This window comes from Rhinopithecus roxellana, chromosome 6 (genome assembly GCF_007565055.1).
Source record: "Rhinopithecus roxellana isolate Shanxi Qingling chromosome 6, ASM756505v1, whole genome shotgun sequence".
NCBI lineage: Eukaryota > Metazoa > Chordata > Mammalia > Primates > Cercopithecidae > Rhinopithecus > Rhinopithecus roxellana.
In genome coordinates, this window is record NC_044554.1 from 135730473 (window position 1) to 135751059 (window position 20587).

General features: G+C 42.5%; 1 protein-coding gene across 5 annotated transcripts in view; it reads left to right on the forward strand.

The window, feature by feature from the left end:
• LOC104657346 (S-adenosyl-L-methionine-dependent tRNA 4-demethylwyosine synthase TYW1) overlaps nt 1–20587 on the forward strand; it is a 262699-nt gene that overhangs the window by 69691 nt on the left and 172421 nt on the right. For all 5 annotated transcript variants that reach the window (XM_030932482.1, XM_010357125.2, XM_030932480.1 and 2 more), the window contains one exon: nt 13285–13403. In XM_030932482.1, coding sequence (XP_030788342.1) covers nt 13285–13403 — 119 coding nt within the window. The remainder of the gene's footprint in view (nt 1–13284; nt 13404–20587) is intronic.

Below are 20587 nucleotides of genomic sequence, written 5' to 3' on the forward strand. Positions count from 1 at the left end.
TTCATCATGAGATTGTAATACAAACTCACTGGTTTATAAGACAGTCGGATCCAGATTATATTTCTGGCAAAACTGGAACCTGTTCATATGTCTAAACTTTATTTGCTTCAATAGCTAATCTAATAATGAAGGCCATGGGCCAAAATTTTGGGTACAGCAGTTTTCATGGCACTTTTGATTTTTAAAGTATCTTTGAAACCATCCCCCAACCCCTGCCACTTTTTTGTAGTTTCAGATGAGTTTAGGGTTAAAATTTCAATGTTTACATAATAGCTAGGACTGGTTGAATTGTATAAGTAAAATAAAATCTCCAGGTAGCCTTGAATTAGTAACAGATCTATCTTTTGTTTGCCTGTCTGGTTTGCTTAATTAGCAAATGTAGGCAGGGAAGAACTTTAGCAGGTTTTTTTGGTTTGTTTTTTGTTTTGGCTTTTTCTTTTTGCCTCTGTGTGCCAGAAAAAGCAAGATTTTTGTGTGTGTGTATATGCTGACAGACATACCTTTTATTATTGCTCTAAGCTCAAGATTTTGACCTGTTTGACTTGAGTGGCTAGCATTATAAACATTTATCTAGTTCTTTTTCTTTTAGAGATTGATTTTTCTTTTCTTTTTTTTTTTTTTCTTTTTTTTTGAGACGGAGTCTGGCTCTGTCGCCCAGGCTGGAGTGCGGTGGCCGGATCTCAGCTCACTGCAAGCTCCGCCTCCCAGGTTCACGCCATTCTCCTGCCTCCGCCTCCCAAGTAGCTGGGACTACAGGCGCCCGCCTCGTCGCCCGGCTAGTTTTTTGTATTCTTTAGTAGAGACGGGGTTTCACCGTATTAGCCAGGATGGTCTCGATCTCCTGACCTTGTGATCCGCCCGTCTCGGCCTCCCAAAGTGCTGGGATTACAGGCTTGAGCCACCGCGCCCGGCCGAGATTGATTTTTCAATTAAGTGTTTCATCACCATACACAGTTGCTAGTTAGGCAAACCTAAATTTATATTTCTAAAAGGTGTCAAAGTTGTTGGTTACCATGGAGCTGTTGTAATTCATAAAGTCATTAATTTGAAAGCCCTTTAAAAGACTTCTCTCTCTCTCTTTTTAAAAATATCTTGGCTGGAATGCCATAAGCAGTGTGTTTCATCTCAACACCAGTAGAAAAGTCAGCAGATTTAAAGTAGGCAGAAAAACAGAGAGATAGTGAGTTAGAAGACTCAACATGTTAACTCTATAGTTGCAGGTCTTTTTAAATAATGACCCTTAGTGCTCTGAATTTTCCTTGTAATGTGCCCATCAGTTGAAAAATGTGCAGAAGAATGGGCCATAATATATAGTCTTCTATAGTCCCAGAAAACCTAGCATGCCTAAATGTTTGAGAATCTTATTCCATTTCTTATTAATCTCTCAAGAGCAAATAAAATTCTATAAATCCCATGAGGAATTCAGACTAGTGTTTTAGATGGTGGCAACCACCCTAGTAGCATTTTTTAAATTTTGAGATGGAGTCTCACTCTGTCACCCAGGATGAATTACAGTGGTACAATCTCACCTCACTGCAGCCTCCACCTCCTGGGCTCAAGCGATCTTCCCACCTGAGCCTCCCGAGTAGTTGGGACTACAGGTGCACGTGCCACCACGCCTGCCTAATTGTTTGTATTTTTTGGTAGATACGAGGTTTTGCCATGTTGCTTAGGCTGGTCTTGAACTCCTGAGCTCAAGTGATCTGCCTGCCTTGGCCTCGCATGGTGCTGGGATTATAGGCATGAGCCACCGCACCTCGCCGCCTAGTGGCTTTTAATTAGCCATTCTGTGCCCACTATCTAGAACATTTATTTTGGTCTCAGAAAGTTTTCAGAAACAAGCCTGGGAAAAGAGTCAAATCAAATGAAAAGAATCCAAGATAAGAGTGTTCAAAAACATTTTAACCTAGGCATGCATATCAAATGAGATATTAAATGAGGTACACAAACCAGAGAAGTCATGCCTCCCAGAAAGAATGTCAATTTTGTAGAAACCAAGAGTACTTAATCCAGAAAGACGCTTTTCTTTATACTAGAAAATACTTTCCAGAAAAGGTAAAAAGTCTGTCAATCGTCCCAAGAGGGATGTGTGATTCATTATTAAGGTGGCCTTATCCAAACCACGTTCCAAATAAAGTGAAAAGGCCTCTACTAAAAGGAAGGAGACTCAGACTGAGAGAAGACATACCAGGAAAGGAGAATCATGGTGGTGGCGAGCTCAAGGGGTCAAGTGAGTGCTACAGTGGTGCCAAGAATCACCAGTTCTTACAGTGCTTTTTCAGGTCCTGTTTCTGACACCAATTATGTGAACCAGATAACAAACAGAGAGAGGCCTTTTTTCTAAGAGAAAAAAAATGTTTATTTGGGAATAGAACATAGCAGTGGGAACGTAATAAATTAGGTCCATTTTCAGGAAGACAGTGGTTGTTTTTTTTTTTTTTTTTTTTTTAAGAGACAGGTCTTGTTACTTTCTCCCGGCTGCACTTGAACTCCTGAGTTAAAGTGATCCTCCTGCCTTGGCCCCTCAAATAGCTGGAACTATTGTACCCACTGTACCCCACTTTTTTTTTTTGTTTGTTTGTTTTGTTTTTGTTAGAGAGTCTTGCTCTATCACCCAGGCTGGAGTGCAGTGGCACAATTTCGGCTCACTGCAACCTCCACCTCCCGAGTTTAAGGGATTCTCCTGCTTCAGCCTTCCTAGTAGATGGGATTACAGGCACACGCCACCACGACTGGTGAATTTTGTTGTATTTTTAGTAGAGATGGGGTTTCGCCATGTTGGCCAGGCTGGTCTCGAACTCCTGACCTCAGCTGATCCGCTCACCTCGGCCGCCCAAAGTGCTGGCATGAGCCACCACTCCCGGCCTACACCCAGCTTTAAAGGAAAAAATGAGGAGTGTTACAGAATTGTTTTGAAGTCATTATTCTTGGCTACAAAGATCAATAACAAGAGTGATGCTGTCGAAGGTTGGGCAGGCAGTTGCCGGGCTGATGTCCTTAACAGACGTATTTCTGTGTAAGGTTGTGATGGCCTTTGTTCAAGGTTGTGGCTTTTGTAGAATCTTTTTTGCTATCAGGCATACAAGCATGAGAGCCCTTTCTTCATGACCTTCCCCAGCTCTGTTTGTCAGGGCTTTCTTAACATAAGTAATTCCATGTTGGTTCTGATAACTTCGTACTTTCCTTTCTCCATTGAATTACTTTCTAGGCCATTGTAGACAGTCAGTCCATCATATGGGCAGGCCTATTTCTGGTCTCTCCAAATTCTGTGCCACTGATATATTTGTCTTTCCTGTGCCAGTACCACATTGTCTTGCTTTTGTAGTCAGTCTGAAATTATGTAGTATAAGTTCTCCATTCTGTTTTTTTTAATAGCCAAGATCACTTCCACTCTTCTTAATTCTTTGCATTTCTTTTTTTTTTTTTTTTTTTCCCTAGACGGAGTCTCGCTCTGTCACCCAGGCTGGAGTGCAGTGGTGCGATCTCGGCTCACTGCAACCTCCACCTCCCAGGTTCAAGTGATTCTCCTGCCTCAGCCTCCTCAGTAGCTGGGATGACAGGCACCAGCCACCACGCCTAATTTTTGTATTTTTAGTAGAGACAGGGTTTCACCATGTCGATAAGGCTGGTCTCGAACTCTGACCTCAGGTGATCCGCCCGCCTCAGGCTCCCAGAGTGCTGGGATTATAGGCATGACCCACCGTGCCTGGCCGACATTATTATATGTACACATTTTCGCATGGAGATGTTTTCATTCATTTCCTACCTGTGTGTATGAGGGTTCCGATTTCTCCTCAGCCTTGCCAGCATTTGTTATTGTTCATTTTTTTGATTATTGCCATCCTAGGGCGTGTCAGGTGGTATCTCTTAGAGGTGCATCTTCCTAACGACCAGTGATGTTGAGCATCTTTTCATTTGCGATTTGGATGTTTGTATATCTTCCTTAGAGAAATATCTCTTCAAATCCTTGGCCCATTTTTACATTGGATTATGTGTCTATTGTTGGATTGTAAAAGTTCTTTATGTATTCTGGATAAGGGCTCTTTATCGGGTACCTGATTTGCATCTCTTGCCACTGTTTGTACTGTATCTCCAGGAGCTGAGTGACCACAGGCCACCAGTAACTTAGTTCCTGGTGATGTAGCACCTCCAGTACTGTCTGCCAGACCTTTTCTCAGCCTGTTCTGCCCTAGAAAGATTCCCCATACAAAACTCAATCTCTTTACTGTTATTGGTTAGCTCAAATCTGACAGTACTAGGCTGGGTGTCGTGGCTCATGCCTGTAATCCCAACACTTTGAGAGGCCGAGGCAGGCGGATCACCTGAGGTCAGGAGTTTGAGACCAGCCTGACCAACATGGTGAAATCCTGTCACTACTTAAAAAAAAAAATAACTGGGCGTTGGTGGCGCATGCCTGTAATCCCAGCTACTTGGGAGGCTGAGGCAGGAGAATCACTTGAACCCAGGAGGCGAAGGTTGCAGTGAGCTGAGATTGTGCCACTGCACTCCAGCCTGGGCGACAGAGTCAGGCTCCTTCTCAAATAAATAAATAAATAAATAAATAAATAAATAAATACATACATAAATAAATAAATAAATAAATAAAATAATAACAAACTGGTAGTTCTAATTAAACCAACTTTTCTTCTCCAACCATGCTTGACTTTTTACATTCTTTGTTACCGTTCTTAAACATTTCTATCCTGGGTTCATGCCTACGATCCCTTCTGCTGACTATGTTTCACTCTCCATTTCTACATGCCCCTTCCAACGTGAGCCCCGCCTCTCCCTGTGCTGGCCTTTTCCATTGTGCCCACTTGGGCTTTGCAGGAAACATCCCTTTGTCTTCATTTTTCTCCGGGACTGCTCCTGCCCGTTTTCACAATGCACACCTGATCTTGCTTGATACTTCATTTACCTTGGTGGTCCTTCCTAATAAAGAACCTGATTCTTAGCCGCTGCTGTTGTCAGAATAACATTCTCCAGATTTCTTTTTTTTTTTTTTTTTTGAGACGGAGTCTCGCTCTGTCGCCCAGGCTGGAGTGCAGTGGCCGGATCTCGGCTCACTGCAAGCTCCGCCTCCCGGGTTTACGCCATTCTCCTGCCTCAGCCTCCCGAGTAGCTGGGACTACAGGCGCCCGCCACCTCGCCCGGCTAGTTTTTTTTGTATTTTTTAGTAGAGACGGGGTTTCACCGTGTTAGCCAGGATGGTCTCGATCTCCTGACCTCGTGATCCACCCGTCTCGGCCTCCCAAAGTGCTGGGATTACAGGCTTGAGCCACCGCGCCCGGCTCCATTCTCCAGATTTCTCTGTTGAATCTTTTTAGTATAATCTGCTCCACAGGCCTGTTGCTATTATTTGTGGATATTTGAGAAACTCTTCTTCCTGTTTTTCACTCCTTTTCCTCTGGCTTTATCCTAAGGGGCAGGAATATTCTGATAGACGACACTTCCCTTCTTTTTAAATTTGAGACAGGCTCCTTCTGTCGCCCAGGCTGGAGTGCAGTGGCACGATCTCGGCTCACTGCAGCCTCAGCTTCCCCGGCTTAAGTGATCCATCTGGAGTAGCTGTGATTATAGGTATGCACCACCACGCCTGGCTAACATTGGTATTTTTTATGGAGATGGGGTTTCACCATGTCTCCCAGGCTGGTCTTGAACTCCTGGAGTCTCATGATCTGCCCACCTTCGCCTCCCAAAGTGCTGGGATTACAGGCATGAACCACCACGCCCGGCCAGGCTAGAGTGCAGTGATGCAGTCAGGGGTCATTGCAGCCTTTACTTCCCTGGGTCAAGTGATCCTCCCAACTCAGCCTCCTGAGTAGCTGGGACTATAGGTGCGCACCATGATGCTTGGCTAGTTTTAAAATTTTTCTGTAGAGACAGGGTCTCCTTATGTTGCCCAGGCTGGTCTTGAACTCCTGCACTCAAGTGATCCACCTGCCTTGACCTCTCTAAGTGCTGAGATTACAGGTGTGAGCCACTGTGCCCAGCCAGATGACACTTCTGTTATTCCATCTACTCTTGATAACAATATGCTAAACCCTGTCATTTTATTTTATTTTATTTATTTTTAATACTTCTCATATCCCAAGTTTCTTCTTTCCAATCCAGTGATTTTCAGTAATATCAGACTCAGTGCCTTTTGTTTATACCATACTCTATAATATTGTTAAAGTAAATTTATGGATAATATAGTATGTGTTTTGCCCAAACTATAAGATAATGAGAGAAAAAGGGAAGTCCTTTATATTAAATATTATATATTTCTGTACAAACATAGTCTGGCACTACTACATTAGACGGTGCCAGGAAGCAGTTAGCTACTTGCACCTTCTTATAATAAATAAGTTTAGCTTTAACAGAGGTAAAATGGCTGACTGCAGTGGCTCACACCTGAAGTTCCAGCACTTGGGGAGTCCGAGGCAAGTGGATTGCCTGAGGTCAGGAGTTGGAGACCAGCCTGGCCAACATGATGAAACCCCATCTCTTCAAAAAATATAAAAATCAGCCAGACATGGTGGCATGTGCCTATAGTCCCGGCTACTTGGGGGGCTGAGGCACGAAAATTGCTTGAACCTGGGAGGTGGAGGTTGCAGTGAGCTGAAAATTGTGTCATTGTACTTCAGCCTGGGCGACAGAGCAAGACTGTCTCAAACAAAAATAAAAAAACAAAAAAACAGGCCTGGTGCAGTGGCTCACGCCTGTAATCCCAGCACTTTGGGAGGCCAAGGTGAGTAGATCCGGAAGTCAGGAGTTCGAGATCCGCCTGGCCAATATGGTAAAACCTTCTCTCTATTAAAAATACAAAAATTAGCTGGGCATGGTGATGGCCACCTGTAGTCCCAGCCACTCAGGAGGCTGAGGCAGAAGAATCGCTTGAACCTGGGAGGCGGAGGTTGCAGTGAGCCGAGATTGCGCCACTGTACTCCAGCCTGGGCAACAGAGCCAGACTCTGTCTCAAAACCAAAACCAAAACCAAAACCAAAACCAAAACCAAAACCAAAACAAACAACAGAAGTAAAGGGACTAGCGGTTATTATTATTATTATTATTTTTTTACAAGACTTTCAAGACAGACTTGTTTATATGTGATTAAGAGAGGGAAATAACCCTTATTGAGGTAGGGCTAGCATGCCAACAAATGACAGGCTTACCTTGGAGATATTTCAGGTTTCATTCCAGACCACTGCAATGAAGCAGACATCACAGTAAAGCGAGGCCACACAAATGTTTTGGTTTCCCATTGCTTATAAAAGTCATGTTTACACTATACCGTAGTCTGTTAAGTATGCAATAGCATCATAGCTAAAACAAAATGTAATTTTAAAAAATCATAACTAGGCCGGGCGCGGTGGCTCAAGCCTGTAATCCCAGCACTTTGGGAGGCTGAGATGGGTGGATCACAAGGTCAGGAGATCGAGACCATCCTGGCTAACATGGTGAAACCCTGTCTCTACTAAAAAAATACAAAAATCTAGCCGGGTGAGGTGGCGGGCGCCTGTAGTCCCAGCTACTGCGGAGGCTGAGGCAGGAGAATGGCGTAAACCCGGGAGGCGGAGCTTGCAGTGAGCTGAGATCCAGCCACTGCACTCCAGCCCGGGCGACAGAGCGAGACTCGTCTCAAAAAAAAAAAAAAAAAAAAATCATAACTAATTAAAATGTACTTTATTTCTAAAATTGCTAATGATTGGGCTGGGCGCAGTGGCTCACGCCTGTAATCCCAGCACTTTGGGAGGCTGAGTCGGGTGGATCATGAGGTCAGGAGTTCAAGACAATCTTGGCCAAGATGCTGAAACCTCGTCTCTACTAAAAATACAAAAATTAGCCAGGCGTGATGGCACACACCTGTCATCCCAGCTGCTCGGGAGGCTGAGGCAGGAGAATCACTTGAACCCGGGCGGCAGAGGTTGCATTGAGCCAAGATTGCGCCACTGCACTCCAGGCTGGGCGACAGAGCAAGACTCTGTCTCAAAAAAAAAAAAAAAAAAAATTGCTAATGATCATCTGAGCCTTCAGCGAGTCATAGTCTTTTTGCTGGTCAGCCCACTATTTGTGATGCTAATATTGACAGTTGAAACATGGTAATGATACTCTACTGCTTCCTTTGTTCACTTATGCTTTCTTCTATGTCTTTAGAACATTATTTTGGCGTTAAGATAACACCTAGTTTTCTGTCAACAATTAAGCGAATATTTGTCTTAAAAAAAAATTGCACAAGTTGATAATACTAATACTTCCCTGAAATAATATCTAATTAGAGTTTGTAAAAGCATTTTTTAATTGTGTCATTTATTCTGCATTTACTAGCTGGCATTATTCTGTAAAGGAGAGCTTTTCTTTCTTTTTTTTTAATCAACCAAGAATATTTAGTTACTCTGAAATACATTTCCTATTGATATGGCATGTAAATACCTGATTTGTTTTCTCTTAAACTACCAATTTTCAAAGTAGGAGTTGTTTTACTTGCCACTTCAAATGGTGACTTTTTCCCTTGTTTTTGAATGTAATGATGCATTTTCATCAACTCCATCCATTATAGTTATTTTCTGTTTTGATCATCAAATTTTCACACTTTGGCTGGTGGGAAATTTTTCAGCAGACTCCTGTGTCTTATTTTTAAATTTTAAAATGTTTTCAGTTTTATTGCTGTATAATTGACATATGAGAAACTACATATTTAAAGTGTACAAGTTGATGAGTTTTTTTTTTTTTTTTTTTTTTTTTGAGATGGAGTCTCATTTTGTCGCCCAGGTTGGAGTGCAGTGGTGCAATCTTGGCTCACTGCTACCTTTGTCTCCTAGGTTCAAGAGATTCTCCTGCCTCAGTCTCCCAAGTAGCTGGGATTACAGATTACATGCTCCTGCCCCCATGCCCAGCTAATTTTTGTGTTTTTATTAGAGACAGGGTTTCACCATGTTGGCCAGAGTGGTCTCGAACTCTTCACCTCAAGTAATCCACCTGCCTCGGGCTCCCAAAGTGTTGGGATTACAGGCATGAGCCACCCTGCTCTGCCAGATAAAGTTTTTTTTTTTTTTTTTGAGATGGAGTCTCGCTCTGTCACCCAGGCTGGAGTGCTGTGGCCGGATCTCAGCTCACTGCAAGCTCCGCCTCCCGGGTTCACGCCATTCTCCCGCCTCAGCCTCCTGGGTAGCTGGGACTACAGGCGCCCGCCACCACGCCCGGCTAGTTTTTTGTAGTTTTTAGTAGAGACGGGGTTTCACCATGTTAGCCAGGATGGTCTTGATCTTCTGACCTCATGATCCGCCCATCTCGGCCTCCCAAAGTGCTGGGATTACAGGCTTGAGCCACCGCACCCGGCCTGCCAGATAAAGTTTTATACATGTATATGCCCGTGAAGCTATCACCATAGTTAAGATAATATTTCCTTAATACAAAATGGTTTGTATTTCCAAAATACAAAAATGTCCTTGTTCTTCTTTATAATCCAAATTTCTCTTTACTTCCTGGAAACCACTGATTTCCTTTCTGTCACTGTATGTTAATTAGAGATTTAATGATCCTTCTCCCCAGCCCGCAGCCCCCTCAAGTGGCCTGGCCTGTGAAATGCTGTCGATCCCTGCTGGGCCTGAGACTCTCTTCCCCCACCAAGAGATACGATGTTGGCTGGGTGGCACCAGCAAGAGGGACCCCACTGCCACAAGTGGCCCAGCTGGGGGACCCTCTTTGTCCTTGTGGGTCTGAGACTTCCCTCTCTACCCAGAGATACTGGGGCTGCCAGAGGGCATAGGTCAGACAAGCTGCCACAAAAGCAGCCTGACCTTGGAAGTCGGCTGGCCTTTCTCCTTCTCCACTGAGAGACTCCCAGTGGGACAGTCTGGAGGAGTCCCTCCCTCTCCCTCAGACAGCTCCAGCAGGGACCAGTGGGAATCTAAGAAAAATTATACTGCAAAGGCTCTGAAAATTAAACTGCCCAGTTGGAACCATAGCACACAGAAGTAGGCCAGGACCTGCATGCTAAATTGAAATAATGTACTAAAATAAAAGAATGAATGAACCAGGGTCTAGAATTTCCAACATAATAGACAGAATGTCTCAGATACAACGAAAACATCTCTTGCCATAACAAGAAACAAGAAAATCATACCTTGAATAAGGATAATCAGCTGACAGCAACACCAGATAAATCAAATGATGGAATTAACTGACAAGGATTTTAAAGTAGCTGTCATAAAAATGCTTCAGCCATCAGTTACAGATTGTCTTGAAACAAATGAAAAAGAAATCTCAGCAAAGAAATAGAAGTTATAAAAGAACCAAGAGGGAATTCTAAAGCTGAGAAGTATAGTAAGAGAAATACTGTGATTGATGGGCCCAGTAGTCAAGTGGAGATGACAAGATAGAATCAGTGACCTTAACAGATCAGTAGAATGATTGGTGAACAGGACAGAACAATAGAATTTACCCAATCTGTGCCGAGTGTCGTGGCTCACTCGTGTAGTCCTAGCACTTTAGGAGGCTGAGGCAGGTGGATCACCTGAGGTCAGGAGTTCAAGACCAGCCTGGCCAACATGGTGAAACCCTGTCTCCATGTACAAGGCACCCATCGGATCTTGTGAGACTTAATTCACTACCACAAGAATAGTACAGGAAAGACTGGCCCCTGTGATTCAGTTTCCTCCCCGGGTCTCTCCCACAACATGTGAGAATTCTGGGAGATACAGTTCAAGTTGAGATTTGGTTGGGGACACAGCCAAACCATATCAAGTTCCATGGTGAAATTTTCAACAAATGCTGCTGGAGCAATTAGATATCCATAGGCCAACACCAGCAGAAAAGAATAAAAGACCCAAATACTGCTCCCCCAACAAATTCCAAAAAACAGTGTCTTAAACCTCACACCTTATATAAAAATTAATTCAAAATAGATCACAGACTTAAACATTTGGAGAAATCATTTTTTAAAACGAAAAACATTCCATCCTCTTCTCACGTGCTTCTATGCCTGTGTCTTACAGAGTCCTTTTGAAAAATCCTTTTAGTCCTTCAGTATTGGATTTGGACGGCACACCTCTGGGAAGCTCTCACTGATCCTTTGGTGAAGCTACCTTGGTTGCTCTTCCATCTTATGGGCTCTAGTCCTTACATGATCTGTCCCCTGTGCACGGGTAGAGAGATCTCTGGTCTCTCTTCCTGTTCTTATAAGGATGGTAGTTCTGTCAGATTTGGGTCCTACTCACATGACCTCACTTAACTTTAAATACCTCATTAAAGAGCCTATATCCACATGCCTTTGCATTGCATTGAGGGTTAGGACTTCAATCTGAATGGGAGAGGGCAGCACAGGGTAGTTCAGAACAAAGTGTATTAACTTCTTAATTAAGTGATTGAAATGTACAGTTATTCAGCTTTGTTTCTCTAGTGGCATGAGATTTTGTGGAAATTATCTGTGACTCTGGCATTTGTTGGACACTGGGTTTTCAGTGCTATTTGCAAGATTTGAATGTTTTGTTTGCTGTCTTGTACATTTTATTAGGAACTTGTAAGAGGTGTGTAGGCACAGGTATCTTGAACAGTATTTTCCCTTCACTCCTTTTTTTTCAAATGCAGTACTGAGATGGACAGGGAAACTTTCTTTTTTTTTTTTTTTTTTTAAGTCAGAACAAAAAGTAGTTAAAAGTGTTCATGGGCAACTGACAGTAATTAAGCTACTAGAATTTTATGTAATGTTCTTTCATTGTGGACAGGCTTATATTAATAACAGTACTTTGGGAGGTTGAGGCGGGCGGATCACTTGAGATCAGGAGTTCAAGACCTGCCTGACCAATATGGTAAAACCCTGCATCTACGAAAAATATCAGTATTAACTGGGCATGGTGCCGCATGCCTGTAATCCCAGCTACTCAGGAGGCTGAGGCAGGAGAACCACTTGAATTGGGAGGTGGGGGGTGCAGTGAGTCCAGATCACACTACTGCACTCCAGCCTAGGCAACAGAGTGAGACTTTGTCTCAAAACAAACAAACAAAAAAAAGGTAGTACACTGACACACACACACACACACACACACACACCATACATGTGTAAAGGCTACTTATTCATGTCTCCACTTTCCTTCTCCTTGTTCGTTGCTGGTATTGTTAATTCCATGTTATTTCAGTCACTTGGCCTCAAAATCAGTTATTTTGGAATGACTTCCTCTGGTTTGCCCCTCAGTGGGGAATGACATTGATTTCACTTCTTCAGTACCCTACCGGTTCCACTGATCTTAGGAGAAAGTCATCATTACCTCTCTCACATAACCTCCTCCCAGGCTTCACTGCTTTCACTTATACTGAAATCAAGCTGGTCTTACACAGAGCTCTGGACAGATCTGATTTTATCTTTTAAAGCTTGATATTATCTTGATTCCAACCCTAGTTGATCTAGGTATTTCTTTAGATTACCTTCTTACTACATGTACCAACTTATATGACTCATGTGATATATGTTTTTATCCCTTGCATCAAATGGTGATCTTTTTGGAAATGGGAATAATAATCTATTTCTTACATACCTGCTGCTTGCCCCCACAATGTCTCAAATATGTATACTCCAGGGCTGGGCACAGTGGCTTGCTCACAACTGTAATCTTAGCATTTGGAGAGGCTGAGGTGGGAGGATCGCTTGAGACCAGGAGTTCAAGACCAGCCTGGGCAACATAGTGAGACCTCATCTCTACAAAAAATTAAAAAATAACCGGGCATGGTGGCTCACACCCATAGTCCCAGCTACTTGAGAGTCTGGGGCGGGAGGATTGCTTGAACCCAGGAGTTGGAGGTTGCAGGGAGCTATGATTGCATCACTGCACTCCAGCCTGAGGAACAGAGCAAGACCCTGTCTCAAAACAAAACAAACAAAAGAACAATACTCCAGGATTGTTCTCCCTTACCCGTCCTTCTTTATTCAGAGCAGGGATACGCTTGCATATGCAGACAGCCCCCATTTTTTAGGAGTCTGTTTTATCTGTTTCTTAGCATTATATATTATTGTACTAATATTATTTGAAGGAGTCTGATGGATTTGAAAATGAAAGCATTAGTGATTCTCCCTAAAGAGTTTTCAGAGTTAATGAATCATAAGTTTATTTCATTGGACTTTAGTAAAAACCCAAGGCACTGCCAAAACACTAAAATGCTCCAATGCTAATTTCCTGCATCATGCAGATACCAGTAGGAGTGTTTATGGTTACGAAACACATGGTTTCTCTTAAAAATGATGCCTTGGTGGTTTGTTTCTGTGCGTTGACGATTTTATTCAAGTTGTGATTTGTTTACTTGTCATAGTCAATGCTCCGAGGGAGAGGAGGTTGTTACAAACACACCTTCTATGGAATTGAGAGCCATCGCTGCATGGAAACCACTCCGAGCTTGGCATGTGCTAATAAATGTGTCTTCTGTTGGCGGTAAGTAAAAATGAATGGTCATGGTGATCGAATATGTAATGAGCTGTGGTAATCAATCTGCCCAGCTCACACTCAGACTCACCTAAGAGCTCTGCTGTCTTGGTGATTAATCTTCTTTTTAAGTGTGAATGTTAGTGTCTAAAAATTTTGTAGACAAATATTTTTATTTCTCTTGGACAAACACTGAGGAATTGCTGGATTTGTAAACATCCATTCGTACAATTTGTCTTTTTTAACTGGTGAGTTTAGTTTGTCTTATTTATAGTGATTATCGATAAACAGTGATACATTATTGATAAAAGTTTATTTTTATTCTAGTCCTTTTGTGCTTTCTGTTTATCTTGCTCTCCTACGTTGTTTTCTTTTTTTTCTATCTATGACTAGTTTTATGCTAAGGTGTCAGCTTGGGTGTCTTGTTATTGGAGGCTTTTCAGTTTATCTTGCTGGAAATACAAGCAGTGAATGTTGTGTTTCAGCTGGTTACAGCCCATTGTATGCAGAGTTGAGTCTTTTACAGCAATTGGGAATAGTGTAAGTGAAAGAAAATGGCTAAATTGCACAATTCTGTCTCTCTTTTTTGGGGGGTGGTGGTGCTTGCTACTAACTCATTTCTTTTTATTTTCTTTTTTTTTTTTTTTTTTTTGAGATGAAGTTTAGCTCGTTGCCCAGGGTGGAGTGCAATGGCATTATCTCAGCTCACTGCAACCTCTGCCTCCCGGGTTCAAGTGATTCTCCTGCCTCAGCCTGCCAAGTAGCTGGGACTACAGGTGCACACCACTATGCCCAGCTAATTTTTGTATTTTTAGTAGAGATGGAGTTTCACCATGTTGGCCAGGCTGGTCTTGAACTCCTGACCTCAGGTGATCCGCCTGCCTCGGCCTCCCAAAACGCTGCGATTACAAGCATGAGCCACCGCACCTAGCCTACTAACGCATTTCTTTGCTTCACTTAAAACTGCTTACTCTTCAACTCCTAGTTCTCTATGCCAACTCATGTCTCCATAGCAGTTCATTTTGTTGTGGTCACTAATGATTTCCTTACTATCAGATCTAATAGAAGCTACTTAATTCTTATCTTAGTTGAACTCCAGTGAAGCATGCTAGGAAAGAAGGGGAAGGGCCTCTCCTTCTGTTGGATTCAGAGACACCAGTCTCTTCTAGTACCCCACCCACCCTTGTTAGTTTCTTTTCAGTTTCCTCTGTTAGCTCTTCTTTCTGCTTCTGTCCTTCAGCCGTCTTTTATGACTCTGTGTGATGATGGTAGGAGACATAAACCATTTCCATGGCTTCATTTACCTGTAGTTTGACACCTTTAAATACTTTATCTCCAGTCTCAGTCTCTTTTCTGAGTTTTCATTCTCCATTTCCAATTTCCTGTTGCATACCTTCACTTGGATCATCCACAGTCATTTCAAGCTTAATATATTTATCATGGAATTTATTAGGCTTGTGTTAACTTGTTCTGTTTTGGGTAATGGCACTATTAGCTATCTAATGGCCCAGGCTGGACATTTCTTCTCTTTTTCTCAAACTCACTATATCCATTTGCTTATTTAATTCTATTGATTATGTTTCAGATTCTCATTATTTCTCCCTTTAGGAACCAAAATGATTTAATACTTTCTAGTCAGTGTCATCTCTTAATTTATCTCCATGTTGACACAAGAGTTATACTTCTCTTTTTTCCAAAGTTATTCTTAAAAATATTATTTTGATTATTATAAACGCTTATAATAATTTGATTTGGGGGTTATTTTGTTATGATTATTTGGGGGTTACAAATAAATTTTAGCAAGTAGACAATGTTACATGTATGAAATCAGTGATTAATGGGATTGACTATTTTGAATTGGTGACACTATTTTGAGTTGATATTATTTGACTCAATAGTGGTCAAAAACTTTGCTCATAGACAGCTCCATCCCACCTCCTGTATGTCATTGTCACAAATTGCAACTTTATCTACTATATGCCCCTTAACATAGATTTATAATTGCTGGTTTTTTTTTTTTTTTCTTTTGAGAGGGAGTCTCGCTCTGTCGCCCAGGCTGGAGTGCAGTGGCGCGATCTCGGCTCACCGCAAGCTCCATCTCCTGGGTTCACGCCATTCTCCTGCCTCAGCCTCCCGAGTAGCTGGGACTGCAGGCGCCCGCCACCACGCCCGGCTAATTTTTTGTATTTTTAGTAGAGACAGGGTTTCACCGTGTTAGCCAGGATGGTCTCGATCTCCTGACCTCGTGATCCACCCGCCTTGTCCTCCCAAAGTGCTGGGATTACAGGCATGAGCCACCACGCCCGGCCTATAATTGCTGTTTTATACATTTGTCTTTTACACCATCGAGAGAAAAACTAGAGGAGTTACAATCCAAAAATACTGGCCGGTGCAGTGGCTTATGCCTGTAATCCTAGCACCTTGGGATGCCAAGGTGGGTGGAGCACTTGAGCCCAGGGGTTCAAGACCAGTCTGGGTAACATGACGAAACCTCATCTCTACAAAACATGCAAAAATTAGCCGGGCATGGTGGTGCATGTATGAGGTCCCAGCTACTCCAGAAGGATGAGGTGGGGGTGATCATAAGTCTGGGAGCTGGAGGTTGCAGTGAGCCTTAACTGTGCCACTGCACTCCAGCCTGGGTGGCAGAGCAAGACCCTGTCTCAAAACAAACAAACGAAAACCAAACACAAATAAAAATCCAAAAATACAACAATGGTGACTTTTGTATTTACCTATGTATTTTGTCTTTGTGTTGTTCTTTGTATATTTGTATGATATGAGTCTGTTTGGTATCCTTTCATTTCTGTCTGAAGGACTCCCTTTAGCATTTATGGTAAGGCAGGTCTGTTAGCAGTGCACTCCCTCAGCCTTTATTGTCAGTGTCTTAATGTCTCCTTCAGTTTTGAAGAATTGTTTTGCTAGATATAGAAATCTAGACTGATAGTTTTTTTCTTGTAACATTTTAAATATGCTCTTCCACTGCCTTCTGGCCTCCATGGATTCTGCTGAGAAATTGGCTGTTAATTTTAGTAAGGATATGGGATGAGTGCCTTCTCTCTTGCTTCTTTCAAGTTTCTTTCTTTGTCTTATTCTTCCAACAGTCTGATTATACCATACCTTGGTATGGATCTCTTTGTGTTTGTACTACTTAGAGTTTGTTGAGTTTCTTAGTTCTGTAAATTCATGTCTTTTACCAAATTTGGGAATTTTTCAATAAGTATTTCTTCACATGTTCTTTCTGTTCCTTTTTCTCTCCTTCTGGAACTTTTATTATGCCTATGTTGGTATGCTTGATGGTGTCCTCCAGCTCTTTTCAATTTGATGGTGTCCTAAGGCTCTGTTCAATTTTCTTCACACTTTTTTTTTCTCCTTAGACAAGATAATTGCAATTGATTTGTCTTCCACTTTACTGAATTTTTTCTTTTGCGTGTTCAAATCTTCTGTTGAACCCTCTAGGGAAGTCTTCATTTCAGTTATTATTCCTTCACATCTTCTGTTTGGTTTCTTCTTATCATTTGTATCTCTTCATTGATATTCTGGATTTGTTTAGACATTGTTTTCTTGGTTTCCTTCATCTCTTTGTCCATGGTTTCCATTGGCTCTTTGAGCATGTTTAAGATAGTTGGTTTAAAGTCTTTTTTGAGTTGGTCTGATGTTTATGCTTACTCAGGGAGAGTTTTTGCTAATAGCTGCTGGGAATGGGTCACACTTGTTTTTTGTATGGTTTGTATGGAAAGAAATGTTTTGTTGAAAACTGCATATTTTGATTATTAGAATGTGTTAACTCTGAAGGTCAGATTTTTCTCACTCTTCAGGGTTTGTTTTTTATTGCTTGCTCTGGGTTTTGTTTGTTTAGTGAGTTTTCTAAACTATATTTTTAAAGACTTTATTCTTTGTTTTACATTATCTCTGAAGTTTGTGTCTTAGGCTCAGGGGTCAGTTAATGATTTGACAGATATTTCCTTGAGCTCATGGAGCCAAAGAAAAAAATGGAAAAAAAAGAAAAAAAGTTTCTCTGAGTCTTTGCAGATTGACTCTGTCTTGGAATATTCTTTCTCTCTCTCTTTTTTTTTTTTCCCTTTTGAGACAGGGTCTTGCCCTGTCACCCAGGCTGTAGTGCAATGGTGGAATCTCAGCCCACTGCAACCTCCACCTCCTGGGTTCAAGCAATTCTCATGCCTCAGCCTCCTGAGTAGCTAGGATTACAGGTGTGCGCCACCACATCTGGCTAATTTTTTTTTTTTTGAGACGGAGTCTTGTTCTGTTGCCCATACTGGAGTGCAGTGGCACGATCTCGGCTCACTGCAAGCTCCGCCTTCCGGGTTCACGCCATTCTCCTGCCTCAGCCTCCCAAGTAGCTGGGACTACAGACACCTGCCACCATGCCCGGCTAATTTTTTGTATTTTTAGTAGAGATGGGGTTTCACTGTGTTAGCCAGAATGGTCTCGAACTCCTAGCCTCAAGTGATCCACTAGCCTTGGCCTCCCAAAGTGATGGGATTACAGACTTGAGCCACCATACCTGGCCTGGAACACTCTTAATGTTTGGCCAGGCCATTTACAACTCTGCCTCAGCCTTTGCTTCCTGCTTGTGCTGAGCCTAAAGATCAGGCAGAGGTGAAAGTTTAGAGTCTTCCTAGGCTGCTTCTTAGCGTGTATCCTGTCCAGCGTGCCTTTCTAAATCCCAGGCGCATGCAGGTGCTTTTCAGTATTCCAATTCACCACATTAGCTTTGGTGCCTAGCTTTTCTTCCCATACATTCAGTTGTGTATTGTTTGCCTCAACGATAATTTTTTGACTTAACAGCAAGTTGTTCATGTACCTACTGAGACCTGTGTTAGCCCCTCTACCCCTGCACCCCCCCCCTTTTTTTTTGAGACGGAGTCTCACTCTGTTGCCCAGCCTAGAGTACAATGACACAATCTTGGCTCACCACAACCTCTGCCTCCTGGGTTCACGTCATTCTCCTGCCGCAGCCTCCTGAGTAGCTGGGATTACAGGTGCGCACCACCACACCCGGCTGATATTTTGTATCTTTTACTAGAGACAGGGTTTCACCATGTTGGCCAGGCTGGTCTTGAACTCCTGACCTCGTGATCTTCCCGCGTTGGCCTCCCAAAGTGCTGAGATTACAGGAGTGAGCCACCACGCCTGACCCCTCTCTACCCACTTAAAAAAAAATTCTTATTATAGAGTTTTTTTAAACATAAGCAGAGAGAGAATAGTATATTGAACCTCTGTGAACATTTATCATCATATGGATAATCATATTTCATTTACCTATTTTGATACAAATCCTAGCCATCATATTGTTTTATCTGTACATACTTCAATTGACAGATCATGTAAAATGTAAATAATAAGTTCTGTTAATAATATAGCCACAATTCCATTATCCCATATTAAGCCCTGTCACCCAGGCTGGACTACAGTGGTGCAATCATAGCTCACTGGAACGTTGAACCCATGGGCTCACGCGAGCCTCCTGCCTCAACCACTTGAGCAGCTCCAGCTACAGGCTTGTGCCACAATGCCTATCCAATTTATTATTATTATTTTTGGTAGAGACAGTGTCTCGCTATGTTTCTCAAGCTGGTCTCGAACTCTTGGCCTCAAGCAATCCTCCCCTCTTAGCCTCCCAAAGTGCTGAGATTATAGGTGTGGGCTACCATACCAGCTGGTTCTTCTACATGTATTTCCTCTTTTAGTTATCTAGGGATGTGGTAAAAACAAACAAACAAAAACCGAAACACTAAAGGTATCTCTTAGGTCATTCTGTTAAATCAGTGGTTCTCAACTGGGGGCAAAATTGCTATTTCTTGTCCCATACAGAGACTTGGAACATTTGACAATGTCTTAAGATATTTTTTATTGTTAGAACTAAGGAGAGTGCTACTGGTATCTGGTGGGTAGAGGCCAGGGATGTTGCTAAACATTCTCTAATGCATAGGACAGCACTCCACAACAAAGGATTATCTAGTCCAAAATGCCAATTGTGCTGAGGTTGAAATAACCTGTGTGCCATGGTCTGCAGTTACTATTTCAGTGAATAGTATTGCTGGAACATGGCAGCGCTGAAATAGAATGTGACCAGGCCGGGCAAAGTGGCTCATTTCTGTAATCCCGGCACTTTGGGAGGCCGAGGCAGGTGGATCACGAGGTCAGGAGTTGAAGACCAGCCTGGCCAACAGAGGGAAACCCTGACTCTACTAAAAAAAATACAAAAAATTAGCCAGGTGTGGTGGCAGGTGCCTGTTATCCCAGCCACTTGGGTGGCTGAGGCAGGAGAATTGCTTGAACCCAGGAGGCAGAGGTTGCAGTGAGCAGAGATCGCATCACTGCATTCCAGCTTGGGCAACAGTGCGAGACTCCATCTCAAAAAAAAAAAAAAAAAAGAAAAAGAAAAAAGAAAAGAAATAAAATGTGACGAAAACACCACTTTTTAGGAATACAGTATGTGTCTACAGAGTTTGAAATATTATAGGGTAGGTTAGCCATATGATTATGTGGACTGAAGTATTGGGATCACATTATACTTAGGTTATAGGACAAATAATCAAGTATTTTGTGTCCTAGTTTTTCTTGTTTCACAGTTTACACGAGCTATAAAACCTAATCTCTTAAGATTGTTGGCATAAATAGTTGGTTTTTCCTAGGTCAAAATTCAAAAGAAATAACAGGATCTAATGGGTAGTGCTCCTCAATCTTAATTTCCTGTTCATAGCCAACAATGCAGTCTTTCAGTTTCTTGAGCAGTACATTTACCCAGAGTTTTGGAAAGCAAACAGTATGATTAACACATTCCTTAATGAGATTTTTAGAAAGATCTAAGTAAATGGAGATATTTCATTTACCATGGCTTCTGGTAAAGAAGGACTAATATACGAGATTTTAAAATTAGAATTTGCGGCCGGGCGCGGTGGCTCAAGCCTGTAATCCCAGCACTTTGGGAGGCCGAGATGGGCGGATCACGAGGTCAGGAGATCGAGACCATCCTGGCTAACACGGTGAAACCCCGTCTCTACTAAAAAAAAAAATACAAAAAACTAGCCGGGCGAGGTGGCGGGCGCCTGTAGTCCCAGCTACTCGGGAGGCTGAGGCAGGAGAATGGCGTAAACCCGGGAGGCGGAGCTTGCAGTGAGCTGAGATCCGGCCACTGCACTCCAGCCTGGGCGACAGAGCGAGACTCC